The sequence below is a fragment of the Phocoena sinus genome, chromosome 4, assembly GCF_008692025.1.
Source record: "Phocoena sinus isolate mPhoSin1 chromosome 4, mPhoSin1.pri, whole genome shotgun sequence".
Taxonomy (NCBI): domain Eukaryota; kingdom Metazoa; phylum Chordata; class Mammalia; order Artiodactyla; family Phocoenidae; genus Phocoena; species Phocoena sinus.
In genome coordinates, this window is record NC_045766.1 from 143,767,736 (window position 1) to 143,789,284 (window position 21,549).

At 53.8% G+C, this 21,549-nt stretch overlaps 1 protein-coding gene across 1 annotated transcript; it reads right to left on the reverse strand.

Annotated features, from left to right (window-relative positions):
* Window positions 1-7,228: 7,228 nt before the first annotated feature.
* CSTB (cystatin B) lies at window positions 7,229-11,362 on the reverse strand. Its single transcript, XM_032631461.1, has 3 exons — window positions 10,988-11,362; window positions 7,974-8,072; window positions 7,229-7,545 (listed from the first exon to the last, which is right to left on the reverse strand). The coding sequence occupies exons 1-3, from the start codon at window positions 11,051-11,053 to the stop codon at window positions 7,429-7,431; spliced, it is 282 nt and encodes a 93-aa protein (XP_032487352.1). The 5' UTR covers window positions 11,054-11,362; the 3' UTR covers window positions 7,229-7,428.
* Between the last annotated feature and the right edge of the window lie 10,187 nt (window positions 11,363-21,549).

The following is a 21,549-nucleotide window of genomic DNA, read 5'->3' on the forward strand; positions in this document are numbered from 1 at the left end:
TACAGCTGGTGACAACCGTGTCGTGTCACCGTGTCAGTGTGCAGGTACAGAGGGCAGGAGTGGGCTCCTGCCCCACCCCCCGTTGGTGTGCTTAACCGCACCGGCCAGTTATCTGACCCCCCTCCCCCATTCCCCCCGCAGCCCCGCAGTCCCGCGTCCTGTGCCAGCCAGGTGCCCGGAAGCGAGAGGCTTCCCGGGGCCCCCGCAGCTCCGCCCCTCCCCACAGCGGGCAGGGGCAGAGCTTCACAGCAGCGGCTGTCAGACACCTCGGGCTGGGGCAGCGCCGGCTGTGGCGCAGGCCCTGTCACCAGTCCAGCCGGCCGCTGCGGGGGTGACCTCCCTGGCCCCACTTTACCCAGAATTTTGAGGACCTCCAGGCATGGATGCAGGCGGGGTTGCCCATCCTCAGCATCCGCCCCGACTCTGGGGGCTGCAGAGGTTTGCATCTCTCAGGAGCCCACAGTCTGGAGGGGAGCAGGGAGGCTGCAGGATGTTGGGGCCTGGGGAAGCAGGCTCTCCTAGGGCAGCCCTTGTCCCTGACCCCCAGCCTCGCCCCACAGGCAGGCCCTCTCCTGGAGCCTGCACCCTCGTCCGGCTGTGCCCACGTCTCTAGGACTCTCGCCGCCTCGGTACCGCTTTCTGCCCTTTGTTGGAAATGCCCCCGGACGAAGGCTGGCCAGTCTCCACTGGACTCTCTGTACCCCCTTCTTTTCTTTCTTCCCCACTCTGCTCACATTCCAAATGTCGTCACTCTCAGGCGTTAGTGCCTGCGCGCAGGGTGGGGGGGCCTCAGCTCCCCTCAGCGGCCGGTGGGTCAGGGCATCTGTGTCCCTGTCATGTTTCCTGGTCCCTGCAGGGCCCGCTGGCCCAGGAGGAAGGGGAAGCCTGTGGCCTGGTGGGGGACAGCCCCCCAGCAGGGCAGCCCAGGGACCAGCCATAGTCCCCCAGGGTCCTGGGCCTCTGCAGAGCTTTTAATTAATGGAAAATACTGTCACTGCCAAATAGAGCTGGGGAGACGGCCACACGCCAGCCAGCGGGAAATCTCCATTTTCTTCTCTTTCCTTGTTCTTGTTTTTAAACCTTGCAGAACAAGTGTAAGACCAGGGAAGGAGCCAGAGTATCTCCTCTCTTCAATGAGACGGTGAAGACGCGCCCTGCAGACATGGTGCTGGGGGTCGTGGCTTGTTGTGTGTGCACCATGGACTTGAGGGAAATGCACTCTGGTTCTTTAAGTTCTATGTCAGAGTCCTGCCCGCAGTGGGTTTTACCCTCAATTCTTGATATCATACATAGAACGATGAGAATCGTTCCTCCCGTAAAATCATGAACTCTCCTACCTCCTCCAGCCATCTGGAGAGCTGTGGCCTGAACCCCCCTGTCCTGAGAGAAGGAGATCGAGGCTCCGGAACCTTAGATTCTGTGGGAAAGCGCATTCGACCTCCCCACCCGAGCGGAGCGTACTTTTTGTCGTGATGTTGCTGAACCTGTGTATCTCAGGCTCGTTTCTGCTGGGACCTAGTCCATCCGTCACGATGACAGCAGAGGCCCCCGGTTGTCTCTGTTCAGAATTTCCCATCTAGAAGTTATCCATGGCAGTCGCAGTGGGTTTTGATACAGTTTGGGTCCAAGTTAGAATTAACCTTTTTTTTAATATTCACTTTCCACAGTTTAGTAACATGGAAAATAATCATTTATTTTAAGATGAGAGATACATTGGCCCTGAACTGCTTGCTTATTACCAGAGTGTAGATTTCAGACCTTCTCCTGGAGACCTTAAAGATGGATTCCAAAATACGGTCCTTGTTTTTTTTTTTTTTTTTTTTTTTGCGATACGCGGAACTCTCACTGTTGTGGCCTCTCCCGTTGCGGAGCACAGGCTCCGGATGCGCAGGCTCAGCGGCCATGGCTCACGGGCCCAGCCGCTCCGCGGCATGTGGGATCTTCCCAGACCGGGGCACGAACCCATGTCCCCTGTATCGGCAGGCGGACTCTCAACCACTGCGCCACCAGCGAAGCCCCGGTCCTTGTTTTTTAACCAGTCTTGAATCATTGCCAAGTCCCGCAAAGGTAACCAGGTTAGTCTGCTCTGCTTTTGCCGTGCAGGCCAGTGGGGGTAGAGCAACGATGCTTTGCTTCTTGTCCTGTCCTCAAACTGTTAGGACCAGTCTTCAGAGTATGTTTCATTTTGCAGTGGCCGAGCCTGGCTTGGCGCTTCTGACCTCATCGCTTGAACCTCACGTTCACTCATCAGTTGAAAGGCAGAGAAGAGGGGGGACAGTGTTCCGTCTGGAGGCCGCTGGACCCCCAGTGTGCACACGCCCTCTCGGGACCACCTGCCCGCGGCGGCGGGGCCCGTGTCTGTGAATCAATACCCGTGACCACGGGGCTGGGCTGCGCTCCACTCTGGCGCCAGAATCACCTGGAATCCCTGCCTTGGCCACCTGCCTGGTCTCAGGCCTCATTCACACACGTCTCCCCATGGGGCAGGGGTTGGCTCAGCCCCCAGCACCTGCCTGGGCCGGAAGGAGGGCAATTGTAAGTGAGCGGAGTGGGTCATGTGCCAGCAGGGATGCGGTGAATGTGGTCCGTCCTGGCTTTCTGAGTGGGTGGGAGCCACGTGGCCCCCAGACTCACTTCTCAGATCCTCAGTTTCCATTCCATGCCAGGCTGCAGGGGGCTTTCCTTCGCATCACCTTGTGTGGTTCTTTGCGTCGGGACCCCCTGGAGAGCTGCTCCCGTGTCTACAGAGGGAGCACGTCAGTTGGTGGGCACTCGGGGGGAGGCGGCTCTGGGAGCCCAGGTCCACGGGGCCCTGGGCCGGGAAGCCTTGAACTTGGGCCTGTTGGTCAGGATGCACATCCACCCAGGAGACCCTTCCATGTTCTCCAGGTCGGCCCATGGGCGTCGGTCAGGCTGGGCCCCCGCAGAGCAGGGATCGGGCACCGCCCGCACAAGGGTGGCCTTGGAGCTGTGTGCGGAGCTGGTGTACCCTCGCGTGTGTTTGCTTCTGCAGCCGACAGTGTCATGAACTCCTGCCTGTTTTTACAGACAGCGCTGTGGTTTCAGAATCTAGTCACGCGCTTCCGGCCTCTGCCAGAAGGGGGCGACGAGGGCAGAGGTCCCTGCCCCCTCCCTGGTAGGTGACACACAGCAGCTGCCCTTCTAGGGGCTTTTTCTTTGGGGCATTAGTCTTTCCTGTCCGGTGACTGGAACCAGGCTTTGTAGTCTGTGCTGCACGGCACGGGGAGGAGGCCCGTGAACGTGTCCCGCTGCCATGTGGCCTGGGGCCCTAGTTCCTAAAACTGAGCTCTCCCGTAGCTGTCTTCCCGCGGACTCCCGCAGTTCATTCTTGGTTCAGACGTTTTCTGTTCTTAATGTGCAAAGACACCGATTAAGCAACGATGTCTTACAAACGACATTCCTGCCTTTAGTTAGAGGTTTGCGCTCCCGACGCGGTGTGTTCGGTCATTTGATGAGTAATCTTAGGTCTGACTTAGAGACTGTTTTACAACTTTGGAAAGTTCTTCCTAGAATTTTCTTTTTAACTTCTGGCAGAGTAAACAGGTGTGTTTAAAGCTTTCCACTGTCGGAGCTGAGCAGAGCCCTGTGCTCAGAGCGGGAGACCCTGTGTCCATCTCTGACCTTCAGGGAGGGGCCCCAAGCTCCAGGATTGCAGTGAAGGAAGCTCCCAGCCCCACATCAGCATGGGGCAGGTGCCCGGTCTTCTGCAGCAGGAAACCCGTTCTAGGAGGACATACCTTTGTGAGGCCACGGGCCACTCACCCTGGCCTGGGGCATCACTGCCCTGCAAGGGCCAGGACTGGGCAGACAGAGGGGAGGGCACGCCGCCCTAGGCCCCTGTGCTCGGGAAGCCCCCAGGCAGGCCTTACTCCTTGTGCGTCCGAGGACGCAGAGCTGGGCACCCTCCCTCGTGCTCTTCTGAGTCGGAGCCGGGTCAGTGGGTTTTGGACCACTAGTTGCTTTCTCACCGAGGACCCAGGTTCTGGCACAAGGAGGGTGGGTGTAGGGCATGGTGGGGGGTCGGGACAGAAAGGGGGAATCAGTAAGCCTGGCAGCAACCCCCCCAGTGTGCCCCAAAACTCCAGCCTTAGTGCATTCCTGCAAAATATCTGGGACTGTCATCTTGATGATGGGAGGTGTAGATGTTGATATATGGGGAAACGGAAGTGAAGTCTTAATTTACCCCATGCAGCCCCTGAAGGGTAAGAAGTATGTGGGTGGCGTTTTGAATGTTTTGAGATTTAGCTGCATACTTTCTGATTTAGAATTTTCGTTGGGATTTCCCCCAACAGTTGCAAAACTGGACCCCCTGGAGGACTGAGGCACTGACTCAGGCCAGTCGACGCCAACCCAGTCCCTCCCTGAGCTCAGATTCTGAGGGCTTCTCGGGGGAAGCGATGCAGCCTTGGGACACAGCTCGATCCCGGCTGCAAGTTGGCGGGGGGGCGGGGGTTCTCTGTTTCTGGCAGTGGTTTCACTAGCCCCGTGCTCTACCAGCCCCACCTGTGCGCGTGTCATGTGTTTTAAACGTAAAACTCGTTCCAGTGCTATAGAGGCCGTGTCTGTCTGTACTGGTCTTACTGACTTATAATTATCACAAATAAATATTTTCATGGTGATTGTGTTGAAGTGTGATTTCTTTTCTCCAGAGGAGCTCCCTTCTGTGAACTAGGACCTAAAGCTGTGTTAAACAGCCAACTAAGCAGTGGTTACTGCTGGGGACGGAGGGCAGCCGATTCCTTCGGGGAAGGACCTAACATCCGTCTTTCGGGAAAGGACCTGCACTGTCCTGCCCGCCATGGCCAGATGCCCTCACCTGCTCTGTTCTCTGCCCTGGGAGGGCTGGTTTGGATGCTCTGGGCAGGGGGCTCCAGGTGGGCTTCCCGCAGGATTGGGCTCCCTTTCCCGGCCCCTCCCTGCCCGGTTCTGAGGACCAGCTTCAGTCACTGACCAGCTGCTTCCGGCTTCCTTCACACCTGGGTGGTGACAGCGCTGGTCCTGTGAGCCCGGCAGGTACCTGCTCTCCCCAGGATCAGCCCACATCTCTGTAAATAAGTCCTCAGGTCGCCTCCGGGCAGCACCTGGCCCTGCTGGACAGGCAGGGAGGGGTGGGGGAGGATGCGGGATCCTGTCCCAAGTGCCTCTGACTCGACCTCTCAGATCCGCTTCTGCCAACCCCGTGCTGTTCTGCTCGCCAGCAAGGCCCTCCTGGCCCGGACTCCGCCTCCTGGTGACAGTCTCCTGTGGCTGCTGTGACACGTTCCCACTAGTCGAGGAGCTTCAAGCAACACAGATGTATTCTTTCACCGTCTGGAGGTCAGATGTCTGAAAATGGTGGGCAGAGCTGGCTCCTGCCGCAGGCTCCGGAGAGACTCTTCCCTGCCTGCCTTTTCCAGCTCTGGAGGCACCCGTGTTCCTTGGCTCGTGGCCCCTCCTCCACCTTCAGTCTCTCTGACACTGACCCTCCTGCCTCCCTCTCACGGGGACCCTGTGATGACGCTGGGCCCACCCGGCTATGCCAAGACCATCTCCCCATCTTAAGACCCTTAGCTTAACCACATCTGCCAAGTCCCTTTTGCTGTACAAGGTAACATCCACAGGTTTCGGGCACTGGGACACGTGTTGTGTGGAACTTTCCAGGGGCCTCTGGGATCTCAGCCACACAGCGTCGTCCTATCTGTAACTCTGCCTAAGTTAGGACACTGAAGAGATTCCCCATGAGGTGCAGAGTTGGGCCGGCCCCCCGCGGCGGTCTGAACCTGCACAAGGCTGTCCCAGGCCCCTTTCCTCCCTCTTCCATCCATCCCTTCCCCCACTGCTAAAGATTTATTCAGATATAATTCACATTCCACGCAGTTTGCCCACTTTGAGTGTAGAATTCAGGGTCTCGTTATAAAGGTAGCATCCTTGAAAAGGATGGTGTCCCAAAAATCAATGGTGTCCCCCAATAAGTCAGGGCCACCAGAACCTCAGAATGTGACCTTATTTGGAAATAGGATCTTTGCAGATGTACTAGTTGAGGTCACACTGCATTAGGGTGGACCTAAGTCTGGTAACTGATGTCCTGATGGGATGAGGAGGGATACAGACACCCAGAGGCAGACGCGCGATGCAGCCACAAGCCCAGGGACGCCTGGGGCCTGGCAAACCAAGAAAATAGGTTGCGTTGAAAGTAGGGTCCTTAAAGGGGAGGAGTGGGCCCTGAGGCCTGGGATAGGGACGTTTGGAAGGACACGTCTGAGGATCTTGAAACCCTAATTCCTCCAGATGCCCAGCAGCTCACCACACTCGCCTTGGCTGAAAATCAGCTCCCGCACCTGGAGACCAAGCAACAGCCACACACCTGAGGCAGGTGCCTCACAGACCGACACTCTTCCCTTCCAGATGCACCTCTACCACCTCTGGAGCTCCAGGCCAGTCACCAGCCAGGTCTCAGCCAAGCGGAGAGGGAAGCATAGGCCTGAGCGGCCAGGAATGCCCTACATGCCCAGGAAGTGCAGGACTGGCTCCTGGGTGCCGGCGGCCATGGGGAGCGTCAGGTGGGCAGCGGTCTCGGGTGGGAGATGGTGCAGGCCACGTGCAGCCCAGAGGCTGAGCTCTCAACAGCCTTGCAGGCTGATGGCGCTCGGCAGTACCTGCAGGGTTACCACCTCTCCTGCCCACACCTGACCATTCTCTATACCAGAGCCAGAAATGTGCCAGTGTGTCTGAGGACATCTCGAGCTAATGCTCTAGAATCGGATTTGCTGAAAAAAATGTATTCGTGTATTTATGTATTTATTCATTTTTGGCCGCACCATGCAGCTTGTGAAATCTTAATTCCCCAACGGGGATTGACCCTCGCGCTCGGCAGCGAAGGCCCGGAGTCCTAACCACTGGACCGCCAGGGAATTCCCTCAAATCTTGTATTTTAGAGACAGGATAGAGTCACAGCAACGGAGGTGTGTGGAGCTGCGGTTAGAACACAGGCTCCTGGAATCCTGGGTCTACAGCCCGCCTGCTGTGACCTGGGCATCCCCCACCCCTGCTCGGCCGCTCAGGGGGAGGGGTCTCAGGCCGCACGAGGCCCAGCGGGGGCTCCACCCTGGACAGCTCTCACCTCATGACACCTCTCTACTGTGATTACAGCTTCAGATGAAGAAAAAACCCCAAAACAGAAAATTTGTGAACACTGAAAAAATACATACATTTAAAGATAACACAAGCCCTCCTTGAAAGTAATTTACTTAAGATCGTTGACTGGGAGAAAAAAATGAACACAATGAAAATGAGGAATAGAGACACCGGAGAGGTGCATCCCCCCCCCACCAAGTGGCACCGCGTGAGGTCCCAGACACAGGTTGGCAGTGGAGAGACCCACACCCACATGGGCGACGGGCTCTGTGCAAAATCGGGACTAGAAGTAGGTCAGCTCGTCGTGTCTGCCTTTGTGGTCTGGTAGCTGGCCAAGGCCAAGGGCTTGTTCTCATGTGGGAGGCTTTCAAATACTCGAATGTGCACAAAGTTGTCATCATCCACTTGAACCTGGAAAGAGAGTCCAGTGAGGGGCGGGTGTGGCCTCTGACCCCCTGCTCCACTGGCCTCGGCTGGACTGGGAGAAAGGCCCTGGGTGCCAGGAGGCCATGTCCCTTCAGGTGACCAGCGACTGGGCTGAGGACATTCCCACCTTCCTCCATCGAGTGCAGGGGACGCCCTCGTTGCCCCAGCCAGCACCCGGCACCCACACTCACTCCATCAGAGCCCCGAGCCCCCGAAAGGCTCGGTCCTCCCCTCCAGGAGGCTGTGTGCACACACACACACACACACACACACACACACACGCGCGTGCCCATCTTAGATGGCCAGCGACCCCTGAAGCTGGGGGCTGCCACTCGACCCTCTTAAGCACCCCTGCCCAGGCACCTAGGCGCCCCCAATTCAGGCCAGACCCTCCAAAGAGGCTGACATCCCACCTTGATGAAGAAGACCCTCCCGGCGACCACCTGGCTCTTGAACTCCACAGCCTTGAACATCGGGAACTTCTTCTCCTTCTCTTCCAGCTGGGCCCTCACCTGGGGGAGGAGAGAACGGAGAGACACGTGCACTTACTTGAATTAAGTGTCACGGCTGAATTCTGATGCCGGCCCTCTACAGACTTTCTATGACACGACTGTTCTTCACAACTGAGCAGACACATTAAATTGTCAGCTCTGATGATAAAGTATAGAAAACAGCTCTCTAATTCTGCCGAGTTTCAACAGTACTATTTCTCTGTATCATTTTCCCTTTCTTTTCCAGGCATGGAATAGTTTGATATTTTCATTGTCACAACAACGTATGTAAGTTCATACCCTGTTTTTCTCTTTTACTTAACACACAGTTCATTGCAAAGAGTATATATAGTTTTTTGATTACTCTTTTAAATTCTTTTTTTTAATTTTAAGTTTTGCTGCATCGGGTCTCAGTTGCCGAACGTGGGCTCTCCCTTGTGGCGTGCGGGCTCAGTAGTTGTGGCGCACAAGCTCAGTAGTTGTGGCATGTGGGCTTAGTTGCTCTGTGGCATGTGGGATCTTAGTTCCCTGACCAGGGCTCAAACCTGCGTCCCCTGCATTGGAAGCAGGATTCCTGACCACTGGACCACCAGGGAAGTTCCTAATTACACTTTTATTTGTTTATTTTTAAATAAATTATATTTATTTATTTATTAATTTATTTTTGGCTGCATTGGGTCTTCGTTGCTGCTTGCGGGCTTTCTCTAGTTGCAGCGAGTGGGGGCTAGTCTTCATTGCGGAGCACGGCCTCTAGGCACACGGGCTCAGTAGTTGTGGCGCACGGGCTCAGTAGCTGTGGCACACGGGCTCAGCAGTTGTGGCGCACGGGCTTAGTTGCTCTGCAGCATGTCGACCTTCCCAGACCAGGGATTGAACCTGTGTCCCCTGCATTGGCAGGAGGATTTTTAACCACTGCACCACCATGGAAGTCCCTAATTACTCTTTTAAAATCGAAAGCTAAAACAGTTAAAAACGTTAAACTAAATTTAATATTAAATTTAATCTTCCATCTTCTAGATGTGCCTTAATTCTCTTAAGAATTCCCAATTTCTTGTGTGACAGATAATGCAGGAGATAACACACTTTTGCAGGAAAAACGCTTTGCCGCATTTTTACATGAATTCTCTAGGATGCAGTGCCTTTGGGCGGAGGCTGTCCCTGATCCTTCGTGTCAGACAGTAATCACACTTTCCGATGAGTCCTGTTTTCCAGGGTCTTGGCCTTTTGGTAACCGAGCATTCTGATGGAGGAAGTGGGGAGCAGGTTGTTCTGTCTTGACTTTAAAACCTAATCTAGTTTCAAAGTGCTCCGGCTGCTCTCTGGATCACCGGCAGGCACGAGAGTGCGCTGACTCTGCACTGCCGTCACAGGACCAGTCCTAGAGGGTCGGAGGATTTCACTGAAGCCCGGAAGCATGCTGCTTTGGGAGCTGAGGGGGTCACCACCACGCATGCCAGCGAGTCCCTGTGGCAAAGGCCTTCAGGGAGGGGGGCTCCCTGTGGATAAGGTGGGCAGAAAGGACAGGAGGGAGGGTCAGGAAGTGAGAAGGCGGGCCGCCTTCTCTCCACGCAGCTGCCACGGCTCCCACGGCGGTGCGCGTGTCCCCAGGGGCTGGTGCCCACCTGCGTCTGAACGCTCCCCCGTGGGGCCCTTCTTCCTGCCAGGTGCCTGCCAGGTCTGCAGGGAACTGACCCTGCAGACAGTTTACAAGACCAGGGGGGTGAGTGACACCCACAGACCCTCCTGGGAGTCTGAGATGGAATCGTCTCTCTCCCCGCTTCAGGGGGGCTTGCACAGAGCCCCCGCCCTGTGCAAGGACTGATTGGCCTGAGAAAACCCTAAAGGAGGTGGCGGAACAGAGCACGTGCAGGCGGTGAACGCCAGGCCAGGCCATGGCCGGAGGGACGTCAGGTCACTGACACCACTGCCCGCCGGCCAGGAGAAAGATGAGCTGGGCTGTAGCCAGGGGGTGTGCAGAAGGCCCCGGGTCACTTAGGAAGCTGCCAGCTCCCGGCCCTGAGGGGACCAGGTGGGGCAGAGGGCCAGGGAGGGCCCCAGGACAGGGCTGGAGGAGACGGGGACGGAATGCAGCACCGCGACGTCCTTCTGACCCGGGCCGGTCTCTGGCCTCTGATCTTCTCACGGGCGGCCCAGACTGTCCCAAAAGCGTCAGTTCAAAGGGCCACCAGATGGTGCCCATGCCCCTCACAGAGACCACCCAGCACAAAGGCAGCCTCCTTGTCCCCAGGAGCAGTGAGAACGGTCCACTGACATATCACTCTCAAGGAGCTGACCCCAAATGAAGGGGCCCTTTGAGACAGTAACTCTTCCCTACCAAGTGAGCTGACACACATTTAAAGTTCACATGACGAGCGGGGAATTCTCAGGCCCGGAAAACCACGAAGAGGCGGGAAGGGGTCTTGCTCGTCGAGAGGCGACTTTGCTGACACGCGAGGATAGGCAGGGCAGGCCCGGCTCCTCCCACCCTCACCTGATTCCCTGGCTGCAGATGCCTTCCTCGGAACCCGGCCGACAGCTGCCCAGGGTCCGAACCAGGCTCTGCCTCCGCGACCCAGGCTGGACTGCGTTTCGAAGCTGTTCATTTGGAGAGAACCTCAAACTGTGCACGGAAGTGCTAGAATAACAGCCTAAGTCTAGGACGCCTGTGGACCCTGTCCCCGGACTCACTCAGGGTTACTTCACCCCTCCTACTGTACCGTTCGCTCTCTAAGTGCTTTTCCCCAACGGGCACGTCGCGGCCCTACCCCTGTGGACACCTCCGCTCGCGGGCGCGCTTCCCAGGCGGGGAGGGGCATCGGCCTGCGCCCAGCCCGGCCCACGGCGGGATGCGCTCGGGCGCACCGCCTCTGTCCCGGCGGCGATGCCTACGGACTGCCCGGGCACCCAGGACCGCATCCGCCCACCGGGGCCCTGACCTGGTCGGCGATGGCCTGGGTGTCTGCCGTGGCCGGCTGCGTGGGGGTGGGCGCGCCGCACATCATCTCGGCGGCGGGCGGGGCGGGCGGGCGTGGACACCAGGCGGCGGTCACTCGGGAGCAGCGGACGCGCACGAGCACCGAACTCTGTCGGGAGCAGCGGACCGAAATCAAGCCGCCGGACCTGGCGCGGCGGTCACGTGACGCGCGGGCGGAACCACGGCGCGCGGCTGGGGGGAATCCGGGACCGGAAATGGGGTGCCGGGCGCCCGGGACGGGAATGGGGCGCGGGGCGTCCTGGTAGGGATGCGCCGTGGGCGGGAGCAGGCCGCAGCCTGGGACCCCCGGCAGGCACCTTCTCGGGACCAAGCGTCGTGTGCTGTAGGGCTGGCCCCTCTCCCTGGGTTTGGTGTCAGCCACCCCGTCGGCTGAGTCAGAGGGCGGGATAGGGGCGCGGCCGCAGGACTCGGGGAGAGAGGGTGGGCGGGGCCTTGCAGGATGTGGGTGGGAGGGCGGGAGCGGTCCGCAGGTTCCCGGGAAGGGTGGTGCTCCGGGTCTCGCGGTGGCTGGGCGGGCGCCTGCCCCGGGCACTGCCCTGCGGGGGACCTCGGGGGTACGGCCCGGTGCGGGGCAGGGCGCGGGGCGGAGTGGCCCATCCTGACTCCTCCCTGGCCTCTCGGACCACACAGTGCCCCCAGACCCCACTGTCCTGTCTTGGTCTCCGGGTCCCCACAGTTTGACCCACTGCGTGAGATGACAGTAGTGGGTCCTGAAACGACAGGGGCGTTTGGGGTCCGGAGAGCGGCGGGCAGCTGGACCGAGGGCGGAGGGGAGAGAAGCCCCCGGCCAGCGCGGGAGCTGGGGGTGCTGGGGGAGAGGGGCAGGGGCGGGCTGGCAGGCCCTCCCTCCCGCGGGCATCTGCCTGCCTGGCGCCCCTCATCCCACGGCCCGGCCCAGCGCCCCACCTGGGCTGGCCTGTCATGTGGGCTGCTCTGTGAACGTCATGGGCCTGTGACCCGGGGGACGCAGTGAAGGGCTGACGTGGGTGGACGGAAGAGGCACAAAGGAGTCCAGTGATGGGAGGTGATGACTCCCGGGGTCTCAGGCTGGGGTGGGGTCAGGTGGATGGAGTTAGTTAAGGCTTGGTTTCTGACGGGGTTTGGTTTGGGATTGAGACATCCTGGGATGAGAAGGTTCAACATCCTGGGAAGGAAGGGTCCCCGTCATATTGGGGCAGGGTGGGGCTGTGCTGGGAGCTGTCTGGACAGGACTGGCCTTTCAGAAAGATCCAGCTGCCCCCCACCCGACAGGACTGACACCTCGGTGGTCACTGGGCCTCTCCATCACTGGGTGCTGACTCTGCAGGCAGAGGCCCAGCCTCGCCTCCTGGCGGGCCCAGTGGAGTGGCCCATGAGCGAATGTGTGGGGAGGTGAGCCTTTCTGGTACTTTCTAGGGCAGAGCCTGGTCTGTAAGTCAGGAAGCATGGAGGTCGTGTGTGGTTGAGCCCTGGGGGGAGGGGGAGGAGAGACTGACACCCATCAAAGGCCCAAGCACAGAAAGCCAAACCCTGATAGCGGGGTTTGCTGCAAAGTAAGGCTTCCAAGCGAGGGAGGAGGGAAGCCTCAGATCCACTCCTCATTGGTCTGAGTTGGCAGTTTTTATTTTTCTTAATTGATCATTTGCATTTAATGAGAAGAAAGAACTATCCGTTGAAAGACACATTTACGAGAATGAAAAAACAAACCACCCACTGGGATATTCTCATTACACATATCTGACAATATATAAATAACCCCTACCAATGAATAAATCAAAGATCATTAAAAATAGGCAGCGTACTTGAACTGGCACTTCCAATTCACATTTAGAAAAATTGAGTTCGCAGTTTTTAAAGGGGAAGGACAGAGGAGCTGTGCCGTCTGAGTCTTCTGCCGTCTATGTGTCTGGTCTGGTGGTCTGTGACGCCGGAGTCTGTGTCAACATACTCTGTAAAGGTCATCTTGCCCTGGAAGATGACTCAGAACAGCACATAACCAGTGATGCTTCTTGGAACGCTGTGGCTCCAAGCCTCTGACCTTCACTCCTCCTTATTGATTAGGCAAAAATGTGATCAAACAGGTATGGGCTAGGACAAGAGGGAAAAACAAGAACAGACACCCGGGCATGAGTGTTAATTATAACCAGTCACAGGACTGGGTTTCAGGACTCCCACAATTCATAATTGAACAAATGAATGAATGAGAGACAGATTTGACCCCATAAAAATGGAAAACTCCTCTGTGTCAAAAACAAAGCATCAGAAAATAACGACCCAGAAGGGCAAGGCAGGCGGTTCTGTGGCTTTTGTCATCCTGCAGCTCGGGGCAGTGGTGGGGGGCACCTTTGAGGTGCCTCGTTACGCCTGACCCTCTGTCCCCGCTGGACCTGGGTCTGCAGGTGCTCACATTTTAGAACTAGGAGGGTAACACCTGTGGAAAGGCTTGTTTTTTCAGAGCGGGCGGTAGCAGGGGATCCACCACCATCACTTGGGTTTTGACAGAGACTCACAGGCAGGCAGAGGAGGGGGCGGCTACACTAGAAAAAGGAAAGCTTAGGTGTGCCCTGATGGAGTCTCTGGGCCCGAGGAGGCTATGGGCAGGCTCACTGCAAGCTGGGCGTCCCGTTTGATTGCTTTCAGGGGCATATTTGGCCCTTCTCTGGTTGTCCTGAGTTAGAAGGGGGATGGGGCAAAAATTAGGGAAGGTGACTGTCACGGCCACCTCCTGACATTCTGGGCCAATGGCTGCAGAGGCTGTGGTTTGGCTTCTGGACGGTTGTTGCACAGATGGTGGGTCTCTTGTCACGTGGACACGGTCTGGCCATGTCTGTCTGTATAGTCATTGTCTCATGCTGCTTTATGGAGTCAACGTGCTTATTGCTGCAGGTTTGGGTCCAGACATGTTTCCAGCTGCCATGGAAGGCAAGCTCTGAAGGTCAAACTCTTGAATGCTGGTCCACACTTTCCTGCACCTGCTGTGTGGGCATAGGAGTAACTGCTGAACCCTCTCTGTGCTTAAATGAAGCACTAAGTGAATTAATGAGCATAAATGCTGGGGACGGTTGTCTGAGCCCTAGGGTGAGGTGATGATGTTACACTGTCATTGACTATAATTACTATACTAAGTCTAACCCATTAATTAGCATTACTTTTCTGCCCAAAGCCCTGAAAAATGTTGACCTTCATCTCATTCCTTGACGACACAGCTTTTTATCCTACTAGAGCCAGGGAAGAGACCTAGTATCCCGTCTCCCCATCTCGAGTCCTGAGGCCATTCAGTTTAATTTGAAATCCCTATTCAGAAGGAATCAAACTTTTAAATCCAAGCAATTTTGGAGTTTCACTTGTGATCTCTGATTTTCCCAGAGTCAGAAGAAACCAAGGTGTTTTTGTGGGTTTTTTTTCTCAATTTAATTTCTTACGTGTAGGAGCCCAAAGATATGAGACCAAGGGTGAGCCTGGCAATCGAGGCTTATATGCCTCAAGGAATGGGATGGGGGCCTGGGGCTCCCAAGGGGAGGAGGGCCCTTCATGGGGCGATACAGAAAGCTGAGTTTGGTAATTAACGTTTGCCCTGCTGTGCAGGGAAGTGTTTCAGATAAAAAAGTTCTCCCTGGTAATAACTCTTCTTCGGGTACAGGCCCCTATCTCAATTCTTTCAGGTATTTAAGGAAGAGGTCATAGTTGTACTGAGCCTGCTGGCTCCGGATTGCCTACAGCTCAAAATTGTCTACATGCCAAAGGGGCGTATCTGTTCTCCTCACAACTGGCTTGGTGTGTTTCCATGGTTGGCTCGCTCAGGCAGGTGACTCACACACCTGTGCCCCATTCTATTCAGCTGCTTGTGTTTCATGTTGCAAAATGTCACCACCAGAATTTGTCGCTAATTAAATTCTAGCCCAAGAGACCCTTCGGGTGGGGGAGGAAAAAAAGAGACAGATGAAACATTTAAACAAGTAAGCATTATTACATTTACCTATCATCTTCAATCACAAAGGAAATATCAGTGGAGGTAAACCTAAACATAGGTGCCCCACCTGGGCAACATACGCTGCCCAGCCTCCTGCATCAGGAACCCATTACAGGCCTGGCTGCCTGGCCGAGCTGGAAGCAAAGCGGACGGTGGCTTTACCTCCGAGCCAGGACCTTGAAGCAGCCATCTCGAGCAGAGACAGCCCTGAGCCCCTCTGAACGGTGAAAGGAGGTGCAGAAATTGGGACGACTCAAGGGAGGGAACAGATGTAATCTTGAAGAGCCGTTGCTATAAACTAACCGTAGGCAAAGGATTTTTCTAAAGCTTAGAAGCATCGAAGAATCAGAAGGGAAAAGGCCGGGACCCAGATGGGGGCAGGTGACTCTCGGGTGCACCTGTTGACCTGTCCCTCGGCCATCCAGCTGTTCTCTCTGTATCGCCTAATGACCTATGGACCCTTGTCCAGGTCCCCAGCAGACAGACGGGCAGCACTGGGACTGTTCCCTGCCTCCGTACCCGTCACTTAGGAGGCGTTAAGTGAATATTTGACTCCTTACGTTACGGAACTCACGCTGGGCAGCTCATCGCTCAGGAATACAATACTAAGGGCCAAGTGTTGGGTAAGAGGAGAGGCAGCTTTATTGAGGAAGCTGGCAATCCTGGGGAGAAGGTGGGCTCACGTCCCAAAGAATCAACTCCCCCTTGCTGATCAGGGGACAAGAGATTTTAAAGGGGCGCTTCAGGGGTGCACAGGCCCGGGCTGGGGGCAGCTGCGTGAAGAAGAGCGCAGTCAGCTCTGACAGTCAACTTGCAGTTAGTCATGCGGTGATGTGATCACTGTCTCGATTGTTTTAAGTGCAGTTAGTCTTCAGTTCCAGAAGGGGTTTGTTCGCATCCCCTTGAGGCCAGTTCTTGGAATTGTGTAAGACGGACCAGCAGTTCATGTCACGGCTGTAGTCTTGTCATCATGTAATTAACTTCTTCCATCTGGTGGGGATTTCAGTGTCTGCAAAATAGCTCAAAGGACGTGGCTCAGAGTATTATCTACAGACTTTGAGGAGGAATTAAAGGTCCTTGACCTTTTGTTTTTGTCATACCACGAGGCTCGCGAGCTCTTGGTTCCCTGACCAGGGATTGCACCCAGGCCCCGGCAGTGAAAGCGCAGAGTCCTAACCACTGGACTGCCAGGGAAGTCCCAAAAGGTCCTTGTCTTTTTCTTTCTTAAAGTACTTTTTTTAAAATTATACTTCTATAACTTAAAATTTTACTTATTTATTTTATTTTGGCTGCGTTGGGTCTTTGTTGCTGTGTGCGGGCTTTCTCTAGTTGTGGCGAGCGGGGGCTACTCTTCGTTGCGGTGCGCGGGCTTCTCATTGCGGTGGCTTCTCTTGTTGTGGAGCATGGGCTCTAGGCGCGCAGGCTCAGTAGTTGTGGCACACAGTCTTAGTTGCTCTGTGGCATGTGGGATCTTCCTGGACCAGGGATCGAACCTGTGTCCCCTGCATTGGCAGGTGGATTCTTAACCACTGTGCCACCAGGGAAGTCCCAGGTCCTTGTCTTTAATGCCTAAACTATATTATTTTGTCTTGTTTGACAGCTTTCCTTTGCTTCTGCATGTTGTCTCCTCTCTGATTAAGTTTATTCTTTGGCTAAAGTTTTTCTACAGACAAGAGGCAGGCAGAGGACGCTGGGGGGACAGTCTGTCCTGGGAAGGCCCCATAGCGTCCTGCTCAGTTACACTTACACACTTCTGTAAATCAAAAACAAAACTGCAAATTAAAGCAATTGAGGGACTTCCCTGGCGGTCCAGTGGTTAAGACTTCACCTTCCAATGCAGGGGGTGTGGGTTCGATCCCTGGTCGGGGAGCTAAGATCCCACATGCCTCAAGGCCAAAAAACCAAAACATAAAACAGAAGCAATATTGTAACAATTCAATAAAGACTTTAAAAATGGTCCACATCAAAACAAAAAAAAATCTAAACGGGACTTCCCTGGTGGCCAGTGGTTAAGACCCCTCACTTCCAATGCAGGGGGTGCAGGGTCGATCTCTGGTCGGGGAGCTAAGATCCCACATGCCATGTGGTGTGGCCAAAAAGAACAAAATAGTCAATGCCAGGAATTTATTTGAAGGAAAAGTAATATAATGGATGGACAGAAGATTTATCTATAAAAATGTCCATCCCAGAATTTAGAAGCCACCTCCATGCCCAGCCTCCGTCCATAGCAAGGAGCCCTGTGTACTTGGGAGGAAGTGTTTACAAAAACGTGTCTGCCAGGGCCCTGATGTTGGCAGCACTGGGTGCTTGTTGAAATGCTGAGTTCCCAGCCCTTTTCCCTGGAGATTCCGAGTCCCTGGGGTTCGGTGGGGTCCAGGCACCTGTGGGATTGACGGATGTTCACCGATGTGAACAGTAGCCGTCACTAGCGGGTAGGGAATGGGTATTTAACAACTTTCTGTGAACTTCAGTATTTTCCCAAAGTTTTATTTAAAGGCCTTTTTGCTTTTAGAAGAAAGGTTTATTTTGGAATATTCTTGAGAAATTAATATCATGGGAAAATGCTAGATATGTTATTGAAAAGCAGTTTCAAAACTGTCAATATAGTGTGATTACTATATCAACATATAATTAATACAAATCTTATGCACAGAAAATAAAGAACAGATCTGTCAGAAATTTTTCTTTTAGGCCATGAGACCATGATTGGTTTCCTCCCCTAACTTTTTTTATTGCCCTGATTTTCTATAATAACCGTTGAGGGATACATATCGGGGGAGAAGCACACAATATGGAGAGAATGGGTTTGGGTCTGGAGAGCAGCTCTGAGCAGCGGGGTGCACAGAGGACGTGGTGGGGGTCCCGGAGGGGCAGTGGCTGGGCCACGACAGTGGACAGGCTGCCTAATGTATGTGCAAAATGAATCTTTGGGCCCTTGTTCAAAATGTATTAAGAATTTCAAGAAAGCAGCACCGGGGCTATACCAGGCGCAGCCCTTCTACTTGGGGCCGCGCTGCTCACGGCACACGTGGACCACGTGCCACCCGTGAAGTGGTGCTGGTCTGGACGTAGGGCGCTCGCGGCTGTGCTGGCAGACGGGCTGGCCTGGGTGTCACCTTTGCCTTGTATTTTTCAGACTCTGGGCGAGAGCATAGCCTGTAAGCCTCTTTGCTCACCTACAAAAGGGCGAAAGCCACCCCTCCCTTGCAGGATTGTTTGAAGATGTATAAAGTCCTCGCACATAGTAGGCCCTCATTAGGTGGTAGTGACTGTTACTTATTTTATCTTCTTTACACTTTCTGTAGTGTGTTCAATAGTGTCCTCCCACATCACATCTACCCAGAACCTCAGAATGTGACCTTAATTTGGAAATAAGTTCTTTGCAGATGTAACTAGTTAAGATGAGGTTAATAGTGGATTAGGGCGGGCCCTAAGTCCAATGACTGGTGTCCTTATAAGAAAACAAGAGGACACAGAGAGACAGACAAGAAGAACAGCATGTAAAGACAGAGCTACAGGGGAGGAGGCCACGTGAGGACAGAGGCAGACATGGCGTGATGCAGCCGCAGGCCCAGAATCACCAGGAGCCCCAGAAGCAGGAAGAGGCAGACAGGACCCGCCCCTGGAGCCTCCGGAGGGAGCGTGTCCCTGTGGACACATGCATGTCAGACTTCTGGCCTCTAGAACTGGGAGACGATAACTTTCTATTGCTCTAAGCCACTGGTTTGGGGCACTTTGTTACAGCAGCTCCGGGAAACTGAGTCACCTCCCTTGCACATCACATACACGCTTCCTAGCACAGATGCAAAATTACGCTTCAAAGATGGGCCCACCCTTCTTCGCCAAGTTGAGCCTGGAGTTGAAAGACCATGACCTAGGAAAACACACAGGATCCACGAACAGGGGTTTTTCTACAGAAAACAAACACAGGCAGGACAACGTCAGGATGAGAAGTGGATTCCCATGATGCTGCGGGAAATGAGAGAGGCTGGTCCTTGTTATTTGTGGAAGACATGAGCACTCGTCTATTGCTAATTTGTACCTAGTGAGCCAGTCACAGCTGTTCTACACACCATCACCTCCTAGGCACCGTCCTGGGTGCAGATGAGTAGGACTGAGAAAAACCCTGCCCTCAGGGTGGGATGGGGTGGAGGGTGTGTAATGTGTGTAGAAGTGGGAAAATACATTCTTCCCCAAGTCCTGTCAGACTTTCTGTTTTTGCTTTTCTAATTTTTAAAACTTTTTACATTGGAATCATTTTAGGTTGCAAAAACAGTATAAAGGTTTTGTAAACTCTTCATCCAGTTTCCCTGAATGTTAATGTCTCACACAGGCCTAAGCACAGCACAGTTACCAAAGGCAGGAAATGAGCCTTGAGATGCCCTGTGATGAGCTCGTGTCCGGAATCCACGCACGTTTTACTGCTGTCCCACCACAGTGCTCTGTCTGACCCAGGCTCCTCCCACGTGGTCCTTCCCGGTAACGTCTCCTGAGCCGGCTTCGACCTGGGACAGGTTCCCAGTCTTTGTCTCTCATGACCTTGACACATTTAAAGAGTATGGATTGTTTATTTTGAGGAAGATCCTAGTTTGGGCTTCTCTGATGTTTCTCCTGAACAGGTGGAGGTCGTGTGTTTGGGGCAGGAACACCACCAAAGTGATGCTGTCCTTTCAGTGCATCATCTCAAGGGCGTGTGATGTCCATACGCCTTGCACTGGTGATGTAGACCTCCATCTTGAGTGAAGGCATGTCTACCAGTTTTCTCCATTGTAAAGTTACTATTTTCCCCATTGTAACCAATAAGTACTTTTGAGGCTATGCAAATAGCATGTCTGTCATCCTCCTTTTTTTTTTTTTTTAAATAAATTTATTTATTCATTTATTTATTTTTGGCTGTGTTGGGTCTTCGTTTCTGTGCGAGGGCTTTCTCTAGTTGTGGCAAGCGGGGGCCACTCTTCATCGCGGTGCGCGGGCCTCTCACTGTCGCGGCCTCTCTTGCTGCGGAGCACAGGCTCCAGACGCGCAGAGCTCAGTATTTGTAGCTCACAGGCCCAGCTGCTCTGTGGCACGTGGGATCTTCCCAGACCAGGGCTTGAACCCGTGTCCCCTGCATTGGCAGGCAGACTCCCAACCACTGCGCCACCAGGGAAGCCCTGTCATCCTCCTTTTGCCACTAATTTTAGTATCCATGGATGGTTCTTGCCTGCGATGCACAGCGGACTTTGAAAAGTCTCCTAAAGAAGGATAATTTTGCATTTAGAATTGTCGATTAAAATTCAATTGACAAGAAGAAAAAAGAATTTTACTTGAGCCAAATTGAGGATTATAACCCAGGAGGAAGTCTTTCAGGAAAGGCTGTTCTGCCTGTTAAAAGTCGAAGGCGTGGTCATATACTGACGTACTGACATTTTCAATAAAGTTCACCAAGGATACATAGTCCAGGTAGCACGTATAAAGCCAGCAGCCGGTCACCGTGACCCCCTACGAAGTTGGGAAAGTACAGTATTCTTCTAAGAAGTTACATTGCCATCGTCAGAAGAAAGGAAAAAAATTGATCTTTATGGTGGAGCAGGCATTCCCACCTTTGAGGAGGTCCGGTTATTGTGTAATGCGGACGCACACTGCCATCAAAGGGGGAGTGAGAAGGCCCTAACGGACAGAGAGACTTTTATGCTTCATTTCCTCATCCTGCCTTAAAATATAAATTTTACTTCGTCTGAACAAAAGCATGTATTTTTTAGTTACACTGAACATGCAACAAATCTTTCATGAGCTGTCAGTGTCTAATAGCTGTATAGGCTGTCAAGTATTGGTATATTTTTAAAGTATATGTTGGTGCATTTCATTGCATTCTTTTGGTGAAATTCCCTGTCAGAAATTCACTGAATGTCTATTAACATTGCTCTTTTCTTTAGGCTTTGTTGTCTTCTTTTTCCTGCTTTAGGAAAAAGCACGTAGCACCCTCCTCTCTGGAGTACGTGGATTTGTTATTTCACTGCCCCGCACCTCCGCTGAGACGTGGCTGTTGAGGCAGGGATCTTATCCTGTTCAACAGCGCCACTGCTGGTGAAAGAACTTAAATAACTTTTTCAAACAGAAAAAGTTGGACGAATGGGGCAATGAACGCTTGTATTCCTGCCACTGGAGTCAACCATTGTTAACATTTTGCCGTATTTGTTTGTGTGCCCTGTGTGTGATTGTTTCTCTATCTATTGACATGACACTTCACCCCCACCAGACACTTTGCAGTTATTTCCTAAAAGTAGAGACATTCTTCTCCGTCACTTGTTGGCAAACTATGATCACTGGGCCTAATCTGGCCCATCACCTGTTTTTGTAAATAAAGTTTTATTAGAACACAGCCACACACATTCATTTGCATGTTGCCTGTAGCTGCTTTTGCACTAAAGGAGCAGTTGTTTTGGCTCACAAAGCTGAAAATATTTACTACCTCACCTGTGCAGAAAAGCATTAACCTAAGGCCTTCAGTCTGTCCTTACGAAGTCCTGCTTATGAGTTTGGCTCTTAGCTGGAACCTGGGAATGTGGATTTGG